Source organism: Malania oleifera, chromosome 4, assembly GCF_029873635.1.
Source record: "Malania oleifera isolate guangnan ecotype guangnan chromosome 4, ASM2987363v1, whole genome shotgun sequence".
Taxonomy (NCBI): Eukaryota; Viridiplantae; Streptophyta; class Magnoliopsida; order Santalales; family Ximeniaceae; genus Malania; species Malania oleifera.
Genome location: NC_080420.1, coordinates 42312711 through 42336997, shown reverse-complemented (window position 1 = coordinate 42336997; position 24287 = coordinate 42312711). Strand labels below are relative to the sequence as shown.

General features: G+C 34.4%; 1 protein-coding gene across 6 annotated transcripts in view; it reads right to left on the bottom strand.

Moving 5' to 3' along the window:
• Positions 1-1743: 1743 nt before the first annotated feature.
• Positions 1744-24287, bottom strand: part of LOC131154457 (zinc finger protein CONSTANS-LIKE 10) — a 43160-nt gene continuing 20616 nt past the window's right edge. For 3 of the 6 annotated variants that reach the window (XM_058107253.1, XM_058107252.1, XM_058107251.1), the window contains exons 5-6: positions 4717-5027; positions 1744-2108 (exon numbers count right to left, since the gene is read on the bottom strand). In XM_058107253.1, the coding sequence (XP_057963236.1) occupies positions 1982-2108; positions 4717-5027 (438 nt within the window). In that variant the 3' untranslated portion in view covers positions 1744-1981. The remainder of the gene's footprint in view (positions 2109-4716; positions 5028-24287) is intronic. The other 3 variants (XM_058107256.1, XM_058107257.1, XM_058107255.1) reach the window with 1 other exon arrangement.

Here is a 24287-nt window from a genome sequence, read left to right as displayed (position 1 = left end):
GAGATACCCACTAAAAACACTCATTTTTCCTCATTTTTAAAGGCAACAAACATGAAATACCGACATTTTTGGGTAAATGATATTATTCAAAACAGCTATTGCTAGTGTTAAATGTGAGTATATGTATTTTTTTAATTATTTGTTTATAAAAGTATGAAAAATAAATTCATTTTTTATTCATATATTTTTTTGCTCCCACAGGAAAAAAAATTTGGGTTCCCCACTCATCATTGTTTTATTTTTAGGAATAAAAATTCCAAGAGGGCTTAACATAAAAATAATATTAATACCACTTCATGGATTGCTTCTGATGAAAGAGAGACTAAACAGTCCCACTTACGCCAACCAGAAATTATTGCCATGATTTTATCAACAATTCCAATTATTTCTCAGGAACCTACCGCCTCATACACCAAATAATTAAGATTTTTATGAGGCTCCTAACCCTAGAATAAAAATTTTTAAAAATTTAAATTTTATTTGAAGTATGACTTTTCAATTGTAATTTCCATTATATCCCACCAACATAATTGTTAAACAACATTAGGGTTTAGAGAATAGGACTAAAGACAATTACCTATTCCGAGGCTCGGCAAAAAAATACTGATTTTTCCTGAAATTTTAAAAAGTTTCAAGAATTCTAAAAAATTCGGTTGAGATTTATCAAAAAAACACAAATCTTTTATTGTATTTTGTAAAAAGATAAGTCTTTTAAAAGAAGGTTTACGTCTTTTTGGTAAACTTTGAGGGTTCATTTGAATCAAGGATTTTACTTGAAAGAAAGGAAAAGAAAAAAACTAATTTTCCATCGTGTTTTTCTTCTATGTTACATGCTATTAAAAATGAAAATTTATTTTAACATAATATGAGTAGAATCAATACAATACATTCCCTAATCCAATCACCTCAAATGATATCTTAGTTCTATAACTAATGTAGATCTTCATGTAACATGTTCGTATGTATATAGCCTCCTATTGAGCATCATCAATTGGCATTATCAAAGATAAACAAAAATAAAAGACTAATCTTAAGGATCTACTTGTTCTATTGACAATGAATTGATGAGAACCTTGATCTAGTTTCAACACATACACTTCTTTATACGAACCCATGTGCCTACTTAGAAGTCCCTGTTCTAAACATGTTCACATGTTAGTCTTTGAGTGGGGTGTATCTCTACATTTCTAGCTAAGAACACAACAAGGTTAAAGAAAATCTTGTCTCGCGCTTCATAATTCTCCAATCATAACAATATTTTTCCAAAGTATCATCCTTCTTATGCGCAATTCGTATTAAATATCCATAGATGACACAAATGCATAAAGTCTAAGTGAAATAAATGAGTTTTAAACTTATAACAATAAATGAATAAATAAACAAATGGCTTTAGACTTTAGAGGGCATACATCTTTAAGGCAGTATTCCATGGCACTAACAAAAAGATAAAGACGAGATGGGATCACCTTGTCGAATTGCCCTGTCTCCATAAAAATAGCCTTCAAGACCTCCATTACGAACATTGATAGAGAACCTGGCCACCCTTTACAACACAATCCAATGTATGACATTAGGAGGGGAATTCAAGGGAGATGACATTTTTTTCCAAAAGAAAAAGGGGAGAGACATGTCCCATGCTCCATCAGTAGGATTACTAATTTTAGCCAAGTAGCAAGGCATGCTTAGAAATCCAAATTTCAATGAATAGGTAAGGAAAGGAAATAGAAAAATGAAGAGGATAAATATCACAAGAAACTCTGAGAAATAATTTGAAATTCATGTCACAGGTATTCAGTATATAACTTTTACAGATACCAAACCACAAGATGTAGTTGTTGCTCTGCTAGAAATGAAACACTATGTTTAAATGTTAGGATGAAAGAATTGGTTGAATTGAAGTTTGAACAAGTGTACAGCAGATATGGATACACTTGTCATCTGTACAAAATCAACCGGTGGACGCATAAAGTAGGGGACAGGATCAATAACTTCTTGTCTCATTGATAGTGTCTGATTCATAGCCTTCTGCCTTCACAAATCGGCCTTTTACCCGCTTACGGACATCAGCTCTAACTTTCCGAGATGCATAACGAATTCTTTTCTCGTACCTGGAAAAGAAAGTAGACACCACGTTCTATTAGAAAGCATAATGCATATGCATGAATTACCCATATATCTATGAACAAACTTGCTCTACATTCTTAAAGAAGCTGAAAACAAATGAAAGCCCTCAAAAGAGCTCTATGTTGCCCACTTCCACAGCTGAAGCTGCCTTAAAAACGTACCTATAATAGGTCATTGTGCATTCCCATCATTTAAGTTTAAGGCTGTAGCAATACAAAGTATTGTAGATTTATAAGAATTTATATGTAGACTATTGGACAAACCAAGGTACTTCGAGTCCCAAACTTTTACTGCCTTCAACACATTGTAATATTTGTGTTTCCAACTTCTTGGTCATGGTCTAGGGGTTAGACTGTTAGTAGACATTGCAATTATCAAACTTCAAGTCCATGACAACAAAAGTTTTTCTAGTCTTTAATGGAAATTATTTGTAATTCAGGAACAACTTTGATTTGTTGGGTTTGTTTTATTTTACCATACCATTGCTTTTCCTCAAAATATCTAATAACATATATCCAAATAAAAAACAAACAGTTCTAGTGTTTTTTAGGGTTTTCAGTTTTCCAAAAAGTAAGGTGTCTTCAATGAATTGAAGTTATGCCCATTTCTGTTATGTTTGATGAGAGATCACCCTCAATGAGAAAGTAACAGCTAAGGTTTTTATATAGAGGAAAACACATCCCAACAAAGGGAAGAAAAGTATTTCATTCCATTATCATGTTAATCGTAAAACAATTTATTGTGATTTAATTGCGCTAGACAACACCTGAGACGAGGAAAACTACGAATGAAACCAAACAAAATTCAGAAAAAAAACATGCTTAAAGACAAATTTCCTTTTAGGAGTTGACATCATTGTTTGGAATATGATATTCAATGACTGTACAAAGCTATGCTATCCAGTACTCAACAAAAAAAATATAAGAAAAAGGAAAAAAGAAAAACATAGCTGAACGTTACATTCATAGAGCCTGCTAATCTTATGAATCTGGGAAGGTGAGACCATAAAATTAGGGATAGTATTTGTAGGTAGGGCTGTTCAAAAATATTTGAAAACCAATTTGATCTGAAAATCCAATCCAAACTTAACTGAAAATTTGGTTAACCGATTTGTTTGGTTCAGTTTCGGTTCATGCTTTTTATGGTTTTCGATTCAGTTTTGATTTTTATATTCATGAACCAACGATTACCCAAACCGAATCGATATATGTATTTATTTACAACATATAACTATTTATATTATACATTTCTATTTAATAATTTATATAATATATCTTGAAGTAACAAAATAGTCTGCACTAAATATTTTTTGGATGATTAATTTATATAAATAAAGTGTAAATGCACACACTAAATCAAAATCTAAGTAAAATATCTATTTTTTATTTAAAAAAATTATAATGATTCAAAAATCAGTTTAGATTGAATAACTGAACCGAACCATCGATTAATCAGACTATCGGTTAACCGAAGGGTTCAGATCGGCTTCAGTTCACAAAAACACCGAATTGAACTTTCATTTCAGTTTCTGAAGGTTTGGTTCAGGTAACCGAACCATGAACACCCCGTATTTGTAGGTATGACCATACAAATTGGGGATAGTGTTCGTGCAGTCAGAACTATAACAATATGCAGAGGGCCTCTCTTCTAGTTGGTTAATCAAAACAATAAAAAATGCTCTTGTTATACCTCACATATAAATGAGGATTTGGCCCTTTTCTTCTTTGTAGTACAAGAGCAAAAACAATAAGAAAAGCAGCCACTCTTTTTCTTTTTTTTTTTTAACTACTTAAGTCATGTTTAGTTTGTAGAATGGAATGGGATAGGACAGGAATAAAATGAACATTTGAATGGAAAGGATGACGAAATTTAGTGATAAATTTGATTCCATTCCCCCCAATTCCATTTCATTCCTATGTACCAAACGTGCACTTAGGGTAAATTACATTAATTACTTTAGTGATTGCAGTACAATAATCATTTATCTATTCACCCCAATTTAAGGTAAGCCTTCTGTTAAAATAAAGCTCCTATTGCCTCAACATTTAAAAGTTATAATTGAGCTCTACAAATGATGGGCAATAATAAGCTTTTTCATATAACTTCAAGACAAAGGGCAGCCCTGTGCACAAAGCGCCTGCATATGTGGGTTGATTTTTTCAATCTTTTCGACCTTGGTTCTGTAGAAGCAAGTCAGAAAGATTGAGAAATAGAACCATCTGATTTGATTCGTTCACAATAGCCAGAGATGATCATCTTAGGGTGATCCTCGATCAGTAAGCTATTAGGCAAACGTCCTGGCTGGCTCTGCACCCCTCAGGGGAAGGGGGCAGACCATGACAGATGGATATTAAAACCAGAAATTCAGGGTTCAAAAACAGTCTGTCAAAATCACCTACCAAATACAAATAGGTCAGGGTAAAACCCAACTGGCTAAAGAATTAAGTTATCCACTAGGTGGCTTAGAAGATAGAACTCAATGAACTATATTACGCATAAAAAAAGAAGAAGAAGAAGAAGAAGATAAGGTAGAGTCCTAAGTGTCATGTTTATAGAGAAAATAGATGCCAGGGAAAAAAATGTTTTACTTACTGTCGAACCTTTTTCTTCTCTTTGTATCTCATCACAGCATTTTCTCTGGCTTCTGAGTGTGCACTCTCCATGGAAGAAGAATTACTCAGAGGTTCTCCTCTTGTGAGGAATGGTGAAAGTCCACCATCAAGATAATCAGTACCACTGCTTTTGGCACTGAGCCTTGAAAAAGAAAATGACAAAGGTGAATAAGGCCTAATTGGATGAGGAGAACCCATGCTTCCAGAATCATGATGAGCTTGGATAGGACTACTGTTTCCATCAGCATGAAATGCCTGACTGATATTTACTGAAGAAACCACTGATGTATCCTGTCATGATAAAGAAAATGAGAGGAAAAAGGGAAAAAATTAACAAAATTAGGTTAAAAAAATTCATAGGCCCACATCTAATTTTGAACATGTCAAATATTCTGAGTCAGATTTCTTAAGCAAGTGCTCCAGCTTCCTGGAGTTCTTTTTTTTCAAACACCTAGATGTAGCATGCAAAGAGGATCCCTCATGGGCAGCGAATTTGTGTACAATCGACTATGAGATGGATGTCAGAAAATGCTTCTTGGAGTTCCTTTCTTTTTTGTCTCTTTTTTAAACACCCAGATATAGCATGCAAAGAAGATCCTCATGGTGAGCAGATCTCTGTGCAATTGTCTATGAGATGTATGTCAGAAAATGCTAAATGAAAAGAAATTTGGATACTATGAGGTAAACATTTAAAAATAGTCCAAATTTTCCTGCCTTCAGTGTCCTTTTTACCTGTAGCCAGCATGGAAATTCTGTGATCACACATGCATGGAGAGAGAGAGAGAGGGAGGGAGGGAAGGAGGTAGAGTACCCTCTCAAGGATCACCAAGAGACAAGATTACCCAAATTCCACTGTAAGTATTTAATTAAAAATAACATAGTATATCCACTTATATAAACTTTAGTCCTGATAGAACTCAGGTTTTACCAACTTCTGAAACAAACTAAAAATGAAAACCAAAATCATTTAAAAAAAATGAAAATCAAGATTACAAATAAATAATTTTCCTAAACTAGGTATAAATAAGTTTATTTTGATAAAATTAGACTTCTTGGATGTGGGACCTTCAATCTTCAACTTAGGCTTCCAAAGTCAGTTATATTTATCTGACCACCTTGTTGTTCATCACCACTTAATTCTCATGTGTTACTGCTACGTATCTTGAAACTTCAGCACTACACTTACACCTTGTTTGGGAACATTGATAGTAGATTTTCGATTTGGTTTTGTATGGACTTGGATGAAATACAAAGCAATTTTTATTGTATTTTATTCAAACCCCAACACAAATCCAAGGTCTGAAATGCAAGCTCCAAACATGGGGTTATGTTTGCTATAGCTTAAGATAATGGGCTTAGAAACTCAAAATAGTTAAATTTTACGACGTAAGTAAAAATCACCAACATTGATAATTATTTAGCGGAAATAAGACTAGGATCTGTGCCAAATCTATTATACAGGGTCAACATCACCAATAACTTGACAAGATATTGAGCGCCATAGAATGGCAGCACTTTATCTCACTGAAGACTGTTGAAGTAGAATTAGCCGCCAAGGACCCCACAGGTCGTGCCAAAAGAAAATCTGAGTGGAAACCTTGAGCTAATTACATTATCATCTGCAGAATTTTTATTTCAATGTAATGTATTTCAGGAGAAAATGTGAACTTAAATTTTACTAAAGAGTGATTGAGCGAGGAAGTATATATTAAAAAAATCATAATCAAAATTAAGAATGTGTGTGTATGTGTATGTGTGTAAACTTTAAAACTTGTATAAATGTTGGAGAGATTGGAAGATCACAATATGCAGTTAAATATTACAAAACAAACAAAATATTTTTAGAAGAATGACCAATATAACATATATTTCAACAGAACTAACTGAGAGACCCCTCATAGAACTAGCTTCAAAGTCTCAAAAAGCAAAGTGATTTTCATTTCATGTTTACGGTATTTTTCCCTCACAATAAGAATCCAACGGTGATTCCAAGTGGATATGGATTCTAGGACCAATGGTTTCTTGAAGCCTTTAGCTTGAGGTGAATTTTTCTTGATTTATAATAAAACTAGTTCAAGATTCCACAACATATTTTTGTAGTTAATCTTCATGCCGAACAGATTGGGCTTTAAGAAATCCTAATATATCAAGATATATGCTTTTCTTTCTAAAACTTATGTGTGATGTTGAAGAATTCTCAATTTAGTATTATCGTAATAATGTATAGTCACCTTAACAGTCTGAATCAGGACAAAGAAAGAGATTTACATTCAATTGGAAACTCAAACTCCATCCAATTATGAAAGTGTTTTAGTAACATTTTATGTTTTACTCTTTTTCACATTGGAGGCTGCATCATTCTACTCATTTAGATAAATACATTATTATCAAAAACAAAGGGCAACCCAATGCACAAAGCTACTACATATTCAGGATCCGGGAAAGGAGTGGACCATGACGGGTCTATAGTATGCAGCCTTTCCCTGCATTTTTGCAAGAGGTTGTTTCCACACCTCAAACTCATGACCTCCAAGTCGCACAATGACAACTCTACCATTGCACCAAGGCTCCCCTTCAAATACATACATTATTATCAATGCAAGAAAAACTTCACATCAGATATTTGAGAAACTAAAGTCCTGGTTTATATATAATATACATAAATATTCTTTGTGATATTAGAAAATCATGAAAAAATTAAAATGCTATAGTAGAATGTAGAAGCACACATGCATGCTTCTCTACAGTTTCCAAATATTGATTCAAATTTGAACACATTGACGCTCCTCACAATTTTCCTCCATCAAATTAAATAAGCTAAACAAAATTGGTTGAACTTAACACACTGATTAAAATGTTTTCAAGTAATTTATCAGTAGACATATTCTTTTAAAACATGTTAGAAGTTCCACAAATTTCTTCACACCCTTTTTCCAACATTTTCTACATCCTAAAATTACTACCTTCAATTATGAAATTGTTCCAAATTTGCTATGATGCACTTAATGACCTAATCTTTTCACACACAGCCGGTCCCAAGCCCGAGTAAAGGAGGAGGGTTGCATTAGGTAGCTGATAGCTAACATAAAATTTATCAAATCACTATGATATGAATCCTTACTGAATATTCGCTAGGGTGTCCCTTACAAGCGACGCTTTGCACTTATTCGACCTGGGTGTAGTGAAAATTAGGCAAGAGTGGGCTAGGTCATCGCCCCAAAGCGACACATTGTGTTGGTGCCCCGGTACGGTGTTAAATATGCAAGGGTTCTCACATCATTCTAGACATGGGAGTGTAAAGAAGTTAGTTTAGGAGATTAGGATTAGATTAGCAACTTGGAATATAGGGACACTTACGAGTAAAAGCATGGAAATGGTGGACACAATGATTAAGAGAAAAATTAATATAATTTGCCTTCAAGAAACTAAGTGAGTGGGGGAGAAAGCTAGAGAAATTGGTAAATCAGGATTTAAAATTTGGAACATTGGAAAAGAAAAACATAAGAATGGGTAAGGATTATTATAGACAAAAACTTAAAAGATAGCGTTGTAGATGTAAATAGAATATGGGATAGAACTATAAAATCAAGATGGTCTTAGGCTAAGAGATAATAAATATCATTAGTGTTTAAGCTCCCCAAGTAGGCTTAGCAAAAAATCTTAAGAAACAATTTTGGGAAGATATGAATAGTATATAATACAAGGCATATTAGGGACTGAGAAAAAATTCGTAGGAGCATATCTGAATGGACATGTTGAAAGGAATAATAAAGGTTATGAAAGATTACATGGAGGATATGGATATGGAGAAAAAAATGAGCTTGGTGAGATGATCATAGACTTCGCTATGTCGAATGATTTTATTACAATAAATAGTTGCTTTAAGAAGAAAGAAGAACACTCAATAACCTTCAAAAGTGGACAAAATAAAAGTCAAAGAAATTTTTTCTTACCTAGGAGGGTCAATCAGTTATCCTAACTGAAAGCTTAACCACACAACATAGAGTTCCAATGTTAGATATATGTACTAAAAAATGGAAAAGAAAGGATAAAATAAACTAGCGTAAGAGTACAAGATGGTGGAACCTAAAGGGAGAAAATATAATAAATTTTAAAAATAAAATTATCAAAGGTGGTGATTGGACTATAAAGGATGGTGTAGACACAAACACTCTTTGGAGGAGGATAGATAAGTCTACTAAAAAATAGCAAAAGAGATTTTAGGTGAATCAAAAGGAAGATTCTCGAATAGCAAAGAAAGTTGGTGGTAAGATCAAGATGTCCAAAAAATCATAAAGACAAAAAGAATTTTGTATACAGCATGGCAAAAATGTAGAAACATGGATAATTTTAAAAAGTATAAAGAGGTGAGAAAAGATGCAAAAAAAGTCATTAGTGAAGTTAAACATAAATCATTTAATAATTTGTATGATAGATTAGATACAAAAGAAAAAGAAGGGGAAAGAGATATATTTAAACTTGCTAGAGCTAGAGAAGAGGAAGTAAGAACTTAGGTAAATGTAAAATGTATAAATAGTGAGAATGATACTGTCTTGGTTAAGGAAGAAGAAATAAAAGAAAGATGCTAAAGTTACTTTAGTACGCTATTTAATGAAAACCAAATAGAAAGCTTAAACTTAGAATTGACAAATGAGGAAAAGACTAAAAATATGAGATTTATTAGCAAAATTAGGGTTAACGAAGTTAAGCTTGCACTAAAAAAGATGGAAAATAGAAAAACTATAGGACTTGATAACATCCCAATTGAAGTTTGGAAATGCTTCGGTGATAATGGAATTATACGGTTAACCAATTTATTTAACACAATTATAAAAACTAAGAAAATGTTAGATGAATGGAGAAAAGGCACTTTAATACCTATATACGAAAATAAAAGAGATATTTAAAATTGTAATAATTATCATGGAATTAAACTAATATGATGAAACTGTGGCAAAAGGTAATTGAAAAAAAATTAAGGCTAGAAACGAAAGTCTTAGAAAATCAATTTGGTTTTATGCCTGGGCAACCTACTATAGAAGCTATATATCTTTTAAGAAGATTAATAGTAAAGTTTATGGAAAAGAAGAGGGATTTGCATATGATATTTATTGACTTAGAGAAAGCGTATGATAGGGTACCTAGGAAAATTCTATGGTGGGTTTTAGAGAAAAAAAAAAAAGGTGTATATAGTAGGCATACTAATGTCATTAATGATATGTATAATGAAATAATGACTAGTGTAAGGACTATAGGTAGAAAGACTAGAGAATTTCCAATTACAATAGGTGTACATCAAGGATCTACTTTGAGCCCTTATCTTTATTCTTTAATGATGGATCAATTGATTAGGAGTATCAAAAATGAGGTTCCATGGTGTATGCTGTTTGCAGATGATATTGTATAGATTGATGAAACTAGGGATGGAGCAAAGACTAAGTTAGAATTATGAAGAGAAGCTTTAGAATCTAAAGGCGTTAAGATAAGTAGAAATAAGACAGAATATGTGAAATGTAATTTCAATAATAGCAAGAAAAATATTGGAGACAAAGTTAAACTTGAGGATGAAGGAATAAATAGCACTACTCGATTTCGATACCTTGGATATTGGATCTATTATGCAAACTAAAAAAGAAATTGAAGAGGATGTAATTCATAGAATTAAAGCAAGTTGGGTAAAATGGATAAGTGCTTCAAGTATGCTTTGTGATCGTAGAATACCCTTAAAATTAAAAGGGAAGTTTTATAGGACGGCTATAAGACCAGCTATACTATATGGATCAGAATGTTGGGTGACTAAAAAACAGCATATCCAAAAAAGTAAAAGTTGTCGAGATGAGAATGCTTAAATGGATAAATGACATAACATTGAAAGATAAATTAAGAACTGAGCATATTCGCAGTAAGTTAGACGTAGCTCCTATAGAAGATAAAATAAGGAAGGGAAAACTCAAATGGTTTAAGCACTTGCAGCGTCCACAGAGTGTGTCAGTGAGGAAAAGTGAGTTAGTTACTGTGAGGGTTAATAGGAGTAGGAGTAGACCTAAAATAACTTGAAATGAGATAGTGAGTAAGGATTTAACAGCCCTAAATTTTTCGAAAGAAATTGCTCATGATCGCATATATTTGCAAAAAAAACTATTCATGTAGGCTTGGTTTTGTTATTGTTGTTGTTGTAATTATGAAATTATTCCATATCAGACTTGCAAGCATATAACAATTAATTGACTGCTAACTATCTCAAGTTTGCACCTTTGCAGGAGGTCAAACTTGTACTGTATAAGCCCAAGATTGGTCATGACTCATAAGGACACATAGAAAGGTCTCCTTATGAATCCCCGTCTAGGGATGTCCTAGAAAGCTTTGGTTTCGCATGCTGAAATTAAGATTTATTAAGGGAGTGCAGACACTTTAATATTTTCTTGTGCTACTCAAGCATCAGCCAAGTGTCATTCACAACATATATTCCCTTCCGTCCATTCCACCTTGCTCATTGTGTTGCCGTCTCATTGGACCTACAATTATCTTTATCCAATTGCCTAAGCTTCAATGTCACCCACACATCTCTCCCCGTAAATATCCTCCGCCAAAGACTTGGTGGTCTTTTACAAACTTTTGTACCCAACTCTCTCTCTATCCTGAATTTCTTCCAATCTTGAAATCCCACAAGCCTTGTGATCTCCTCCAACTGCCAGAACTCTTCCACTTGTCATTTCTTATGCTTAAGCTTCCAAGGACTGCATATTTATCCTTTTTTGTGTACAATGTAAGCTCTCCTTCCATTTCAAAAGCCCTCTCTACAATATAACAACTTTAATAGGGAGAGTGTGATGCAAAGTATGAGCTAAGAAGAGGCCTAGCATTCTCCAAGAAGCTTCTAACACTAAACCAACCCATGACATAGATGATGGAGTGACTTTGGCATGGTCTTAACCTACGCAAAAAGAAAAAAAGTTAAAAATATTTCCATCAGAGCTTCCATGAGTTATTTGAAATTTAATGAAGTCTCAAATTTTCAAAAAAATTTGTCAAAATTTTGATTACAAAATGCAATTGATTAAATAACTACCACTTACATGATTTTATCAATTTCATTCATATTAATTAAATATGTTCAACATGGTTTATTGTATACAATTACTGCACCTCATACACCATACCCTATCATTAAATATAAAATTTCATAATAACAACTAGTTTCCATCATTTTTTAAAATCGAATTTGACTTTGAACTTTCATTTTTTTAAAATAGAAATTGACTTTGAACTTTCCATCAAAATTTTAATATTTTTGAAGATTTGATATTTTAGTCAACATAAAAATTAAAAACCTTTCTCGGCTCCCCACTGAGAGCTAAGATTCACAATACTTGGCTACTTACATAGCTCAGATGATGCAAATGTTTTGGCCATACAAAGGGATGATGATTAGTATTCTTCAAGAGAAGGTGTTTAGTATTCTTCCAATGATTCGCTTAGCCACCTCAATTTCACCAAGCCTCAATAGATTAATACTACTCCAAATGGGAATAATGGCACTTTTGTTCCTCCTAAATTTGAAGGATGTCACAACATTGGTCCAAGGACAATATTTTACCTCAAACCTTGCAACAATTTCTTAAATCCCACCTTCTAGAGAGATGATTCCATCCCTTCCCTTTGCATCAGCTACTCCCTCCCACTTGTCCAACATGAAGAATCCACCTCCCATGCTTCTTTGAACCTCACTCCTATGCTTTCAACTCCCATTACTGCCAATTCTACCCCCTATCACTAAGGAGATACTGTAGAAGATTTTAAAATATAACTAGGAGAATTTTGTAATCATCAGGGAAAAATTCAATTTTCCTTGCATAGATCACGTAGCCTCCAATCCTAATCCCATGGAAATGCTAGTCCCGAATTCAAGCTCTTTAATGGTAAGACTAGTAATGCCAAGGAGAGCATCTAATGAAGTTTGTGGAGTCATTTAGCAATTATGGGTTGGATGATGATCTCAAGTTGAAGTGTCAACCTTAATCGTAGTAGATTGAAACCTAGGGTCATATGTGTTATCTTTTCAATGAGAAGTTCCTATCTACTCAATAGAATCTGCTTTGGAGGACATTTAGAGAGAGTGTTGGACGCCTAAGGAGGATTAATATATTATATGGAATGCTTCCATGAACGAGCGTTAGACACCCAAGACAACATTGAAGGGAGCTTGTTAAGGTGTGCATCTGAGGGATGTTCGTTGAACACTGACACTTTGGAGAATTTGGCATTGCCAATTTGCCATCCTTGGCCACCTTTGCAAAATCTACTCGAAGAACTAATGATTCCAATCTACAGTCTCACTTCAATAAAAGGAGTCAAAGTGTGAACACCATCCAACCTAAGATAGACAAATCCAATAAAAGGCTTCCAAATGGAGGACCAACTGGGAGATCTAGTTGCTCACCATCTCTTTTTCGTAACTTTTAAGAGGGATCCGAGAATAGAATGGTACATCTTGTTGGCCTAACTGGGTTTTTCAATCTTATTTTGATGATAACAAATGAAGGATGTTTTAACATGTGTTGTTGAGTGGCTTTATTTCAAGCCTAAGTAAAAGAGCATTCATGGTTAATCATGGAAGTAAGCTGGAAATCAAAGTCAATCAAGTGAAAGCTTCTCAGTATATCGAAGCAATGAACAACAAATGAAGAGTTTAAAGGCTAAGAAGAACTTGAAGTAAAGACTGAACCTCAAGAGGCTGCAAGACTTAGTGATTAAGGAGATCATGCTTAGAAGAATGTTTGTAAGTACTTCAAATTCATTACTATCTAGATATGTGAAACTCCTTAAGATTCAAAGACTTAGAGACCAGCACTTGAAAAACCCTTGAAAATATTTTTGAAAAGTTGTATTTGAGTTTTTCAAGTAAACTAGATTTTAAAAATCAGAAATAAAAATATTTGAAAAGAGAGGACTGCCCAGCTGACTGACCCAAGTTATCTTTTGAGAACCTGTCCAGCCGACTGACCATTCTGAACTAGAATCAGTCAGCCAACTGACATCCTTGCCTGCCCAGCCGACTGACCATTTTGAACGTGGTTCAGTCAGCCGACTGACATTTTCTTGAAATAAATTTTTGGCAGACAGAATGTCCTTAGTCGCCTGTCCAGCCGACTGACCAATACAAATGTTGACCTAGTCGAGTGAGTCAGCCGACTAACTCTACAGAGATTTTGAATTTTGAACTATACGGGAAGTTTGTCAAAATTAATTCTATAATTTAATATCTTTTGAAAAGTTACCTAAATACTTAATGTCAACTTGTTAAATGAGGAAACTTTTCTTTAAGAAGTCTATAAATACCTCTCTTGCTCAATGAAAATATATGCTTAAGCAATACACGATTTCTACACTCAAACTCTCCTAAAGCTCATACTTGCTCACACTTTTGTTCGGGGAAAACTCTACGAAATTGCTGGTTGATTAAAAAGTTTTGGTTCTGATTTGCAACTAAAATTTCTATATCAATAAGAAATAATCATTGGTGACTTCCAAACCTTGAGCTTCATATTTTCTATTTAGTTTTGGTTTTGAAGTACGATTAGTGATTTAACTTGTACAACTTGCTCTGTGTTTGAGAGTGTCTTTGTACGCAGACATCCGTTCCTTTCTACTAGATCTTTGACGATCCAAGGTATAGTTGGATCGTTGCACCAAGCATAGGTTGTTACTTGGAGAGGTTTCTCTTCCTGAAAAAGAGATTGGTTATTGTAAAGGTTTTTTGTTCCACCCGAAAGGAACAAGGTATGGTGGAATCCTTAGGTGGTTGACCTAAGGCGAGGACGTAGGCTAGGGCAAGCCGAACCTCGTAAAAACACCATGTCACTCTCTTCTCTTACTCTCTTTAAATTCCAGCAACAATATAAACTGCGTGGATGTGTCAATCTTACAAACAACCTTGGATATTAAATAAACCCAAGATTAAAATTGATTGGGTTGATCATCATTGATTGCGGAAACCGAAAGGGAGTACGTTGGTTAATCAACTCCTAAATTCTTTTAACTAAGGGTTTATTTAAAAGCTGAGTTATTGAAAAGAGTGATTGGATGTTATTTTAATTTTCAGTTCAAAGATCAACTACAGGACTTGCACATTCATATACAGGGCTGCTAATAATTAAGTTGAATACTACAAAGCATACATTAATTGATTACTTGTATTGTGTTTGATTGGTTTGAATAGTTGATTATTTGGTTGTTTATGTTGTGGATGTGGATTGAATAGAATACATAAGTTTTGCGTGTGGATTGCCTAATCAACAAGAAAATAAGAAGTCTTTAAAAAGAATTGTAAAAGGTTAAGACTTCAAAAAGGGACTTAAAATAAAAATTTTAAATAACCCAATTCACCCCCCTCCCCCCTCTTGGGACTACACTTTTGGTTTCAATTGGTATCAAAGCCCGAATATAGCAAATCTTAACAAATAGCTATATAAAGATCTAGATGGCACAAATAGGAGTAGCTCACTTTGGTGAGGGTCAATCCTCAACTAGACCACCCATTTTTTGTGGACTCAATTACACCTTTTGGAAGCAACGAATGAGAATCTACCTTCAAACAATGGATTGGAAGGCATGGAATGTTGTCACAAATGGAAATCTAATCCCTACTAAACTAGTGGATGGAAAAGAAGTACCTAAAGAAGAAAAAGAACTAATCGAATCAGATTAAAAAATGCTGCAAATTAACTCAAGTGCAATAAACGCCCTATATTGTGCACTTGACGCAAATAAATTCAATAGAGTAATGGCGTGTAAAACAGCTAAGGAAATTTGGGATAAACTAGAAGTAACCTGCTAAGGCACAGCAGATGTTAGAGACAGTAGAATTGATATGTTGACTAGTGAGCACGAAGCTTTTAGGATGAATACCGATGAAACCATCACAAGCATGTATACTAGGTTCACGCATATCATAAACTCACTAAGTGCCTTAGGAAAAACATATTCCACTCATGAGATGATTCGCAAAATTCTAAGAGCACTTCCACCTATTTGGGAACCAAATGCCACAGCCATAGCAAAAGGTAGAAACCTCAAAACAGCTTCATTAGATGAACTCATAGGATCACTTCTAACCTATGAAATGGCTTTGAAAGAAAGAAGCACTGAAAATAAAAATAAGAAGTCTATAACTCTAAAAGTCTCGAGAGAACATTCAAGTGAAGAAGATAATAAATCCAGTGAATTAGAAGATGAAGAATTAGCTTTCATAACTAAAAGACTAGGAAAATTCTTCAAAAGAAACAAAAAATTCACTAGAAAATTCAGAGGATCAAAAATTGAAAAAGGTGAAAATAGCAAAAAGGAATACAAGAGCAAATATGAACCACCCACCTGTTATCATTGTAAAAAGACTGGACACATCAAGCCGGACAGCCCACAACTCAAGAAGGAAGAGAGAAAAAAGAAGTCTGCAATGAAAGCAACTTGGGATGAGACAAGTTCGAAAGAATCGGAGAGCGAATCCAGCGAACAAGAATTAGCAAACATGTGCTTCATGGCACACAACGAAGAGGTTTGCTTTAGGTCCACTCCATTTAAAGAATAATAGTACTTGCACAGCGGATGTTCAAGACATATGATGGGGAGATAAATCAAAGTTCACTTCTCTCACTCAAAAGGATGGAGGATATGTAACCTTCGGTGACAATGCAAAAGGCAAGATCATCAGAATTGGTAAAATAGGTACAGACTCTTCACTCACTATTGATGATGTCTTGTTAGTAGATGATCTAAAGCATAATCTATTAAGCATTAGTCAACTTAGCGACAAAGGATTTGAAATAATGTTTAAGAAAAACAAATGCATAATACAGAATTCTAAGGATCATAAGACACTATTCACTGCACATAGAATGAATAATGTGTATTGCATAAACCTTGATAGCCTAATCACTCGAGATATAACTTGCTTAGCTGCCATGAGTGAAAATAGTTGACTTTGGCATAGAAAATTAAGACATGCCAGCATGGATCTCATATCTAAACTCTCCAAAATGAATTTAGTTAAAGGCTTGCCTAATACCAAGTTTATCAAAGATAAAATTTGTGATGTATGTCAACTAGGAAATTAAATCAAGACAAGCTTAAAAAGGAAGAAACATATATCAACTAGTAGACCCCTAGAACTCAAACACTTAAGACTTATTTGGTCCTACTAGAACTCAAAACTTAGGAGGAAAACAATACGCCTTCGTAATTGTTGACGATTACTCTAGATACACATGGGTATTGTTTTTAACTAACAAAGATGAAGCTTGTAATTTGTTAATCACTCTATGCAAGAAGCTTCAAAATGAGAAAGGGTACAATGTTTCAAACCTAAGAAGTGACCAAAGAAGAGAATTTAAGAATCAAGACGTTGAAAAGTTTTACAATGATCATGGTATAAGTCACAACTTTTCAGCACCTAGAACCCCACAATAAAATGAAGTTGTGGAGAGGAAAAATAGAACTCTTCAAGAAATGGCAAGAACTATGCTTAATGAAAATAGCTTACCCAAGTATTTTTGGGTCGAAACTGTAAATACAGCTTGCTATGTAATTAATAGGGTTTCTATTAGATCGAGTCTAAACAAGACATCTTATGAATTATGGAAAGGAAGAAGGTCTAACATAACTTACTTTCATGTTTTTGGGTGTAAGTGTTTTGTTCTCAATAACAAAGATAACTTAGGAAAATTTGATGCTAAATCGGATGAAGGAATTTTCTTAGAATACTCTACAAATAGCAAGGCCTATAGAATCTATAACAAAAGAACACTCACCATAATTGAATCAATTCACGTAGACTTTGATGAATCAAATCCTTTTTCAAGAGAAGTCAAAAATGAAGAAAATGATGATATTTTCAAAAAGAAGGATGAGGTAGAAATCAAGGAAGAAAAGGAAGTAAATGAAGAAACCCCAAAAGATGAACCTATAGAAAATCTTGAAGTACCAAAAGAATGGAAGTATATAAAAGATCACCCTCAAGATCAAATTATAGGTGAACCATCTAGAGGTGTAACTACTAGATCTTCTTTAAAGAATCTATGCAATCACTATGCATTCCTATCTCAAGATGAACCTAAAGATGTTGAAGAGACCCTTAAAGATGACTCTTGGATAATTGCTATGCAAGAAGAATTAAACCAATTTGAAAGAAGTAAAGTATGGCAATTAGTACTCAAACCTGAAAATCATTCGATCATAGAAACTAAATGGGTATTTAGAAACAAAAAGGATGAGAATGGTATAGTCATTAGAAACAAAGCTAGACTTGTAGTTAAAGGATATAACCAAGAAAAAAGGATAGACTATGATGAAACCTTTGCCCCTATAGCTAGAATGGAAGTTATAAGAATGTTGTTAGCTTATGCTTCCTACAAAGAATTTAAGTTATACCAAATGGATGTCAAAAGTGCATTCTTAAATGGGTATATTAATGAAGAGATATATGTTGAACAACCCCCTGGTTTTGAAAATATAGAAAATCTTAATCATGTATTTAGACTAACTAAGGCTTTGTATGGATTAAAACAGGCCCCTAGGGCTTGGTATGAAAGACTTAGTGGATTTCTAATTGAGAAGGGGTTTCCAAGAGGGAAAATTGATACTACCTTGTTCATTAAAACCAAGAAAGATGATATACTCCTAATTCAAATCTATGTAGATGATATAATATTTGGTGCTACTAATGAATATCTATGCAAAGAATTTGCAAAATGCATGCAAGAAGAATTTGAAATGAGCATGATGGTGGAGTTAAACTATTTTCTTGGACTGCAAATTAAACAAGCCAAGCATGGGACTTTCTTAAGTCAATCAAAATACATGAGAGAAATGATATAAAAATTTGGTATGGAAAATAGTAAACCCCCATGAGTACCTACATCAGCCTAGATAAAGATGAAAAAGGGAAACCTATAGACATAAAGTACTATAGAGGTATGATTGGAAGTTTACTATACTTGACTGCCAGTAGGCCCAACATAATGTTTAGTGTGTGTATGTGTGCACGTTTTCAATCAGCACCTAAGGAATCACGCCTGATAGCTGTTAAGAGAATCTTTAGTTATTTAATAGGCACCATGGACTAAGGACTATGGTATCCTAAGGACACCGGATTTGAAATGATCAGTTATTCAGATGCGGACTATGCAGGGTGTAAAAAAGATAGAAAAAGTACAAGTGACACATGCCACTTCTTAGGAAGATCTTTAGTTTCTTGGTTCTCTAAGAAACAAAACTCCGTGGCTTTGTCAACTGCTGAGGCTGAATATGTAGCAGCCGGGAGTTGTTGTGCACAAACACTATATATGAAACAGCAGTTAAGAGATTTTAACTTAGAATACACAACTATACCAATTAAATGTGATAATACGAGTGCAATAAACATATCTAAAAATCCCATTTCACACTCAAGAACCAAGCACATTGACATAAGACATCACTTCCTAGGAGACCATGTTTAAAAAGAAGACATCATTCTAAAATTTATCAATACAAATGATCAATGGGCTGATATCCTCACTAAACCTCTCTCAGAAGATAGATTCATAACCATTAGAAGAGAGTTTGGTCAACTACATAGTAGAGAAACTAAGTAAAAGGACAAAACTTAAAGAAAAATCTACAGTCAGCCAACTGACTCTGAAGTCAGCCGACTGACTGAATTAGTTTTCCTGGAACAGAGGCCAGTTAGCCAACTTACTCTGAAGTCAGCCGACTGACTGAATTATTCTTCCTCAACCAGAGAGCAGTTAGTCAACTGACCTAGGGTTTGTCTTTTCGTGTGCTCTTAACTTTTTTTTTTTTTTTTGCTTGTACTTTGATATTTTGTATGACAAAACACTTTATTTGGTAGCTTTGCCTGTATGATTTGTTTCTTTCCCCTTGTTTTTGAATGATGACCAAAGGGGGAGAGGTTGTGAAAAGCAAAGATGGAATATGATGTGTATGGAATGTTTATGATGTTTATAATGTATGGAGATGTTATATTTATGATGTGTATGGAATATTAATGATGTGTATGGAATATGGAATATTTATATTGATAATGTGTATGGAATATGAAATATTTATATTGATAATGTGTATGGAATATGAAATATTTATGATGAACATGTTAAACAACGATGAGCCTTATTTGACTTTGAGCATATTGTTATCTTTGACTTTAAGCATATTGAACATTCCCACATGTTAAAGAATGCTTATAGTAAGGGAGAGCCTTTTCATAGGAACCCTCATCTTTGCTCCTCGTTTGTCATCATCAAAAAGGGGGAGATTGTGGGCCTAACTAAATTTTTCAATCTTGTTTTGATAATAACAAATGAAGGATGTTTTACATGTGTTGTTGAGTGGCTTTATTTCAGGTCTAAGTAAAAGGACATTCATGGTTAATCATAGAAGTAAGCTGGAAATCAAAGTCAATCAAGTAAAAGCTTCTCAGTATATTGAAGCAATGAACGACAAATGAAGAGCTTAAAGGCTAAGCAGGACTTGAAGTAAAGACTGAACCTCAAGAGGCTGCAAGACTTAGTGATTAAGGAGACCATGCTTAGAAGAATGTTTGCAAGTACTTCAAACTCATTACTATCTAGATATGTGAAGCTCCTTAAGATTCAAAGACTTAGAGATCAGCACTTGAAAAACCCTTGAAAATGTTTTTGAAAAGTTGTATTTGAGTTTTTTAAGTAAACTAGATTTTAAAAATCAGAAATAAAAATATTTGAAAAGAGGGACTGCCCAGCCGACTAACCATTTTGAACGTGGTTCAGTCAGCCGACTGACCCAAGTTATCTTTTGAAAACCTGTCCAGCCGACTGACCTTTCTGAACTAGAATTAGTCAGCCGACTGACATCCTTGCCTGCCTAGCCTACTGACCATTTTGAACGTGGTTCAGTCAGCCGACTGACATTTTCTTAAAATAAATTTTTGGCAGACAGAATGTCCTCAGACACCTGTCCAGTCGACTGACCAATACAAATGTTGACCTAGTCGAGTGAGTCAGCCGACCGACTCTACGGAGATTTTGAATTTTGAACTATACGGGAAGTTTTTCAAAATTAATTTTATGATTTAATATCTTTTGAAAAGTTACCTAAATACTCAATGTCAACTTGTTAAATGAGGAAATTTTTCTTTAAGAAATCTATAAATACCTCTCTTGCTCAATGAAAATATACGCTTAAGCAATACATGATTTCTACGCTCAAACTCTCCTAAAGCTCATACTAGCTCACACTTTTGCTAAGGGAAAACTCTATGAAATTGTTGGTTGATTAAAAAGCTTTAGTTCTAATTTGCAACTAAAATTTCTATATCAATAAGAAAGAACCATTAGTGACTTCTAAACCTTGAGTTTCATATTTTCTATTTAGTTTTAGTTTTGAAGTACAATTAGTGATTTAACTTGTAAAGCTTGCTCTGTGTTTGAGAGTGTTTTTGTACGCAGATATCCGTTCCTTTCTACTAGATTTTGACGGTCCAAGGTATAGTTGGATCGTTGCACCAAGCATAGGTTGTTGCTTTAAGAGGTTTCTCTTCCTGAAAAAGAGGTTGGTTATTGTAAAGGTTTTTTGTTCCACCTGGAAGGAACAAGGTATGGTGGAATCCTTAGGTGGACGACCTAAGGCAAGGACGTAGGCTGGGGTAAGCCGAACCTCGTAAAAACACCGTGTCACTCTCTTCTCTTACTCTCTTTAAATTCCAGAAACAACATAAACTGCGTGAATGTGTTAATCTTACAAACAACCTTGGATATTAAATAAACCCAAGATTAAAATTGATTGGGTTGATCATCATTGATTGCGGAAACCGAAATGGAGTACGTTGGTTAATCAACTCCTAAATTCTTTTAACTAAGAATTATTTAAAATCTGAGCTATTGAAAAGAGTGATTGGATGTTATTTTAATATTCAGTTCAAAGGTCAACTATAGGACTTGCACATTCATATACAGGGCTGCTAATAATTAAGCTGAATACTGCAAAGCATACATTAATTGATTACTTGTATTGTGTTTGATTGGTTTGAATAGTTAATTATTTGGTTGTTTATGTTGTGGATGTGGATTGAATAGAATACGTAAGTTTTTCGTGTGGATTGCCTAATCAACAATAAAATAAGAAGTCTTTAAAAAGAATTGTAAAAGGTTAAGACTTCAAAAATGGACTTAAAATAAAAATTTTAAATAACCCAATTCACGCCCCCTCTTGGGACTACACCTTTGGTTTCACATTTCCCTCGTATTCACAGCAGCCTACAACCAAGAAAAGTTTGACCAAAAGTACTACAAACTTAAACAAGGTTGGAGGCCATTCTACAAAAGGATTGCAGGATGTTAAGGAGGATTTCCAAATAAAAATTGCAGATTATGAACTCTATTTGAGGGCAAAGATGTTTGGAACAACCCCTAGCCCCATCATAACAATCAAGGAGCTCAAATGAATGCTATGGTCGAGATTCCCGTTGAAAGACCTAATTCCTAATAGTAAGCCTGCATCTGTAGCTGGAATGTCCAATCAATCAAACAGGAGTCAAATAGAAGCAACAAAAGATGATCCTGCAATGCACATGTTAACAAAGACCATCAATTTCCTGTATTTATTTGATAAGTTGGGATTCTTGTAAGGGTCTAGGAGTGTTGCAGCCATAGCTCTTGTCTAGATATACAGCCTGAAATATATATTTGTAACTTGGTAATTCATCTAATGTGAAATATGTCCAAGAGTTATGACTATGAGAATGTCATTTTCTCCACAAAAGTGGGCAGCAACCAACATTATCTATACATGGAGAATACGATGAATATTTCATTCGATGCACTATAATTTAATAATAGGTCTTTTTTGAATATCATGCCTCTCTCCACCTTCAAGGCTACCAAAATTCAAGAACATCACTTGGTGAAGCAACTCATAAAAACTCAAGGGGTAAACAACTGTTCCATCAATATTGCAGGATATATGAATGCTGATTTTTGAATGGGACTGATCAAAGGTTCTATTAGGTTTAATGTGATTCATTCTCCTGTGGTCTACTATGTACTTATATTAGGTAGGAAATGACTGCATTATCATGATTTGGTTCCTTCTATTTTCCCCTAATGCATCATCAAAGGAAGGTGGAACAGAAAGAAACTATGTATTCCTTCAGCAAAGGCTCTCTTTGAGAATTAGGAATCCTAATCAAATCTGTCTTCTTTGATGAGTTTGCAAAGGATGACAAGACAACCATTACTCACTATATTGGTGTACGCCTTCATGCGAGGAGATGGAGGGAGCAGCTAAGGAGGAAGAAAAATAAGAATATAAAGAAAGGTGAAAAGAAGAACACAGAAAATTGAAACCCTCAAGAAGAAGAGGTGATCAAATTTGTGAAAATTGACTAGTACACTTGTTCATCTGAAAAGAAGATATATTATGGAGTGGGATGCTTGGACAGGATCCCTTTCCAAGTCTTTAACTGCATTACATGCCCAGGAGAAAGGGTTAACTCCTCCCAAGGTGCCTCCAATTCAAAAGTCAACTCTTAATCCCAAGATATTGAGCCAAAATCTCAAAGGGAATAGTTGAAGGAAATAAACGTAGCAAATTCCTTTCTACATAGATAAAGGACTTCCTAAGGCACACCGCACCAAACTTATTGAGCTAATTAAGGATTACTGGATGTTATTTTCTGGACTTACGAGGAAATGCCGAGTTTGGAAAAGAAGTCAAGGATACATAGATTTGAGGTCGCTGCAGGGAACAGACTAGTGAAGTCCCAACACATTTTTTGCCCTGGGATGGAAGTTTAGATTGAGGTGGAGACTGAGAAACTCCTAAATGCAGGATTCATCAAGCCAATCTAGCACCTGGTATCGCTGGTGAACATAGTTTCTCTCAAGAAGAACAACTAAATTTAAGTATGCATGGACTTCAGGGATATCAATAAAGATTTTTTTCCATGACTGATTTACTGCTCCCCAACATTCATACCATAATAGACACAATCACAGAAATGAAATTTATGGTTTTTGTGGGTGCAATGCCCATAAGGATGTGAGAAGACTGCCCTTACAACCCCAATTGCAAACTTGTACAACACAACCAGACTTTTAGGGATTAGGAATGCCCAAAAGCAACCTACCAAAAAAGCTATGACTGCTCCCCTACGAGGAGCAAATTCCCCATACTGGGCTAGCAACCTCTAGGGGCAGGTTTCATGCAGGAGGCAGCTCCTGCAGCCACCATCCTTTTCATATAAAGAAAATTTTCCTTTTATTGTGAAATTTTCTTCCCTTGCATACTATTAGATTACCACTTTACCTAAAAGCTTAAGCTATGAGGTTGTGGATCAACAATGTATATCAAGCTTTAACACTCCCCCGCACGTGTAGCCCAATAGCACATGGAGAAATAAAGACACGATGATATCACCCATTCAACAACAAAACCAAGCCTTAGTCTCACTAGGTGGGGTCGGCTATATGAATCATTTTCCACCAATTTATGCGATCATGGACCATTTCTTTTGATAGA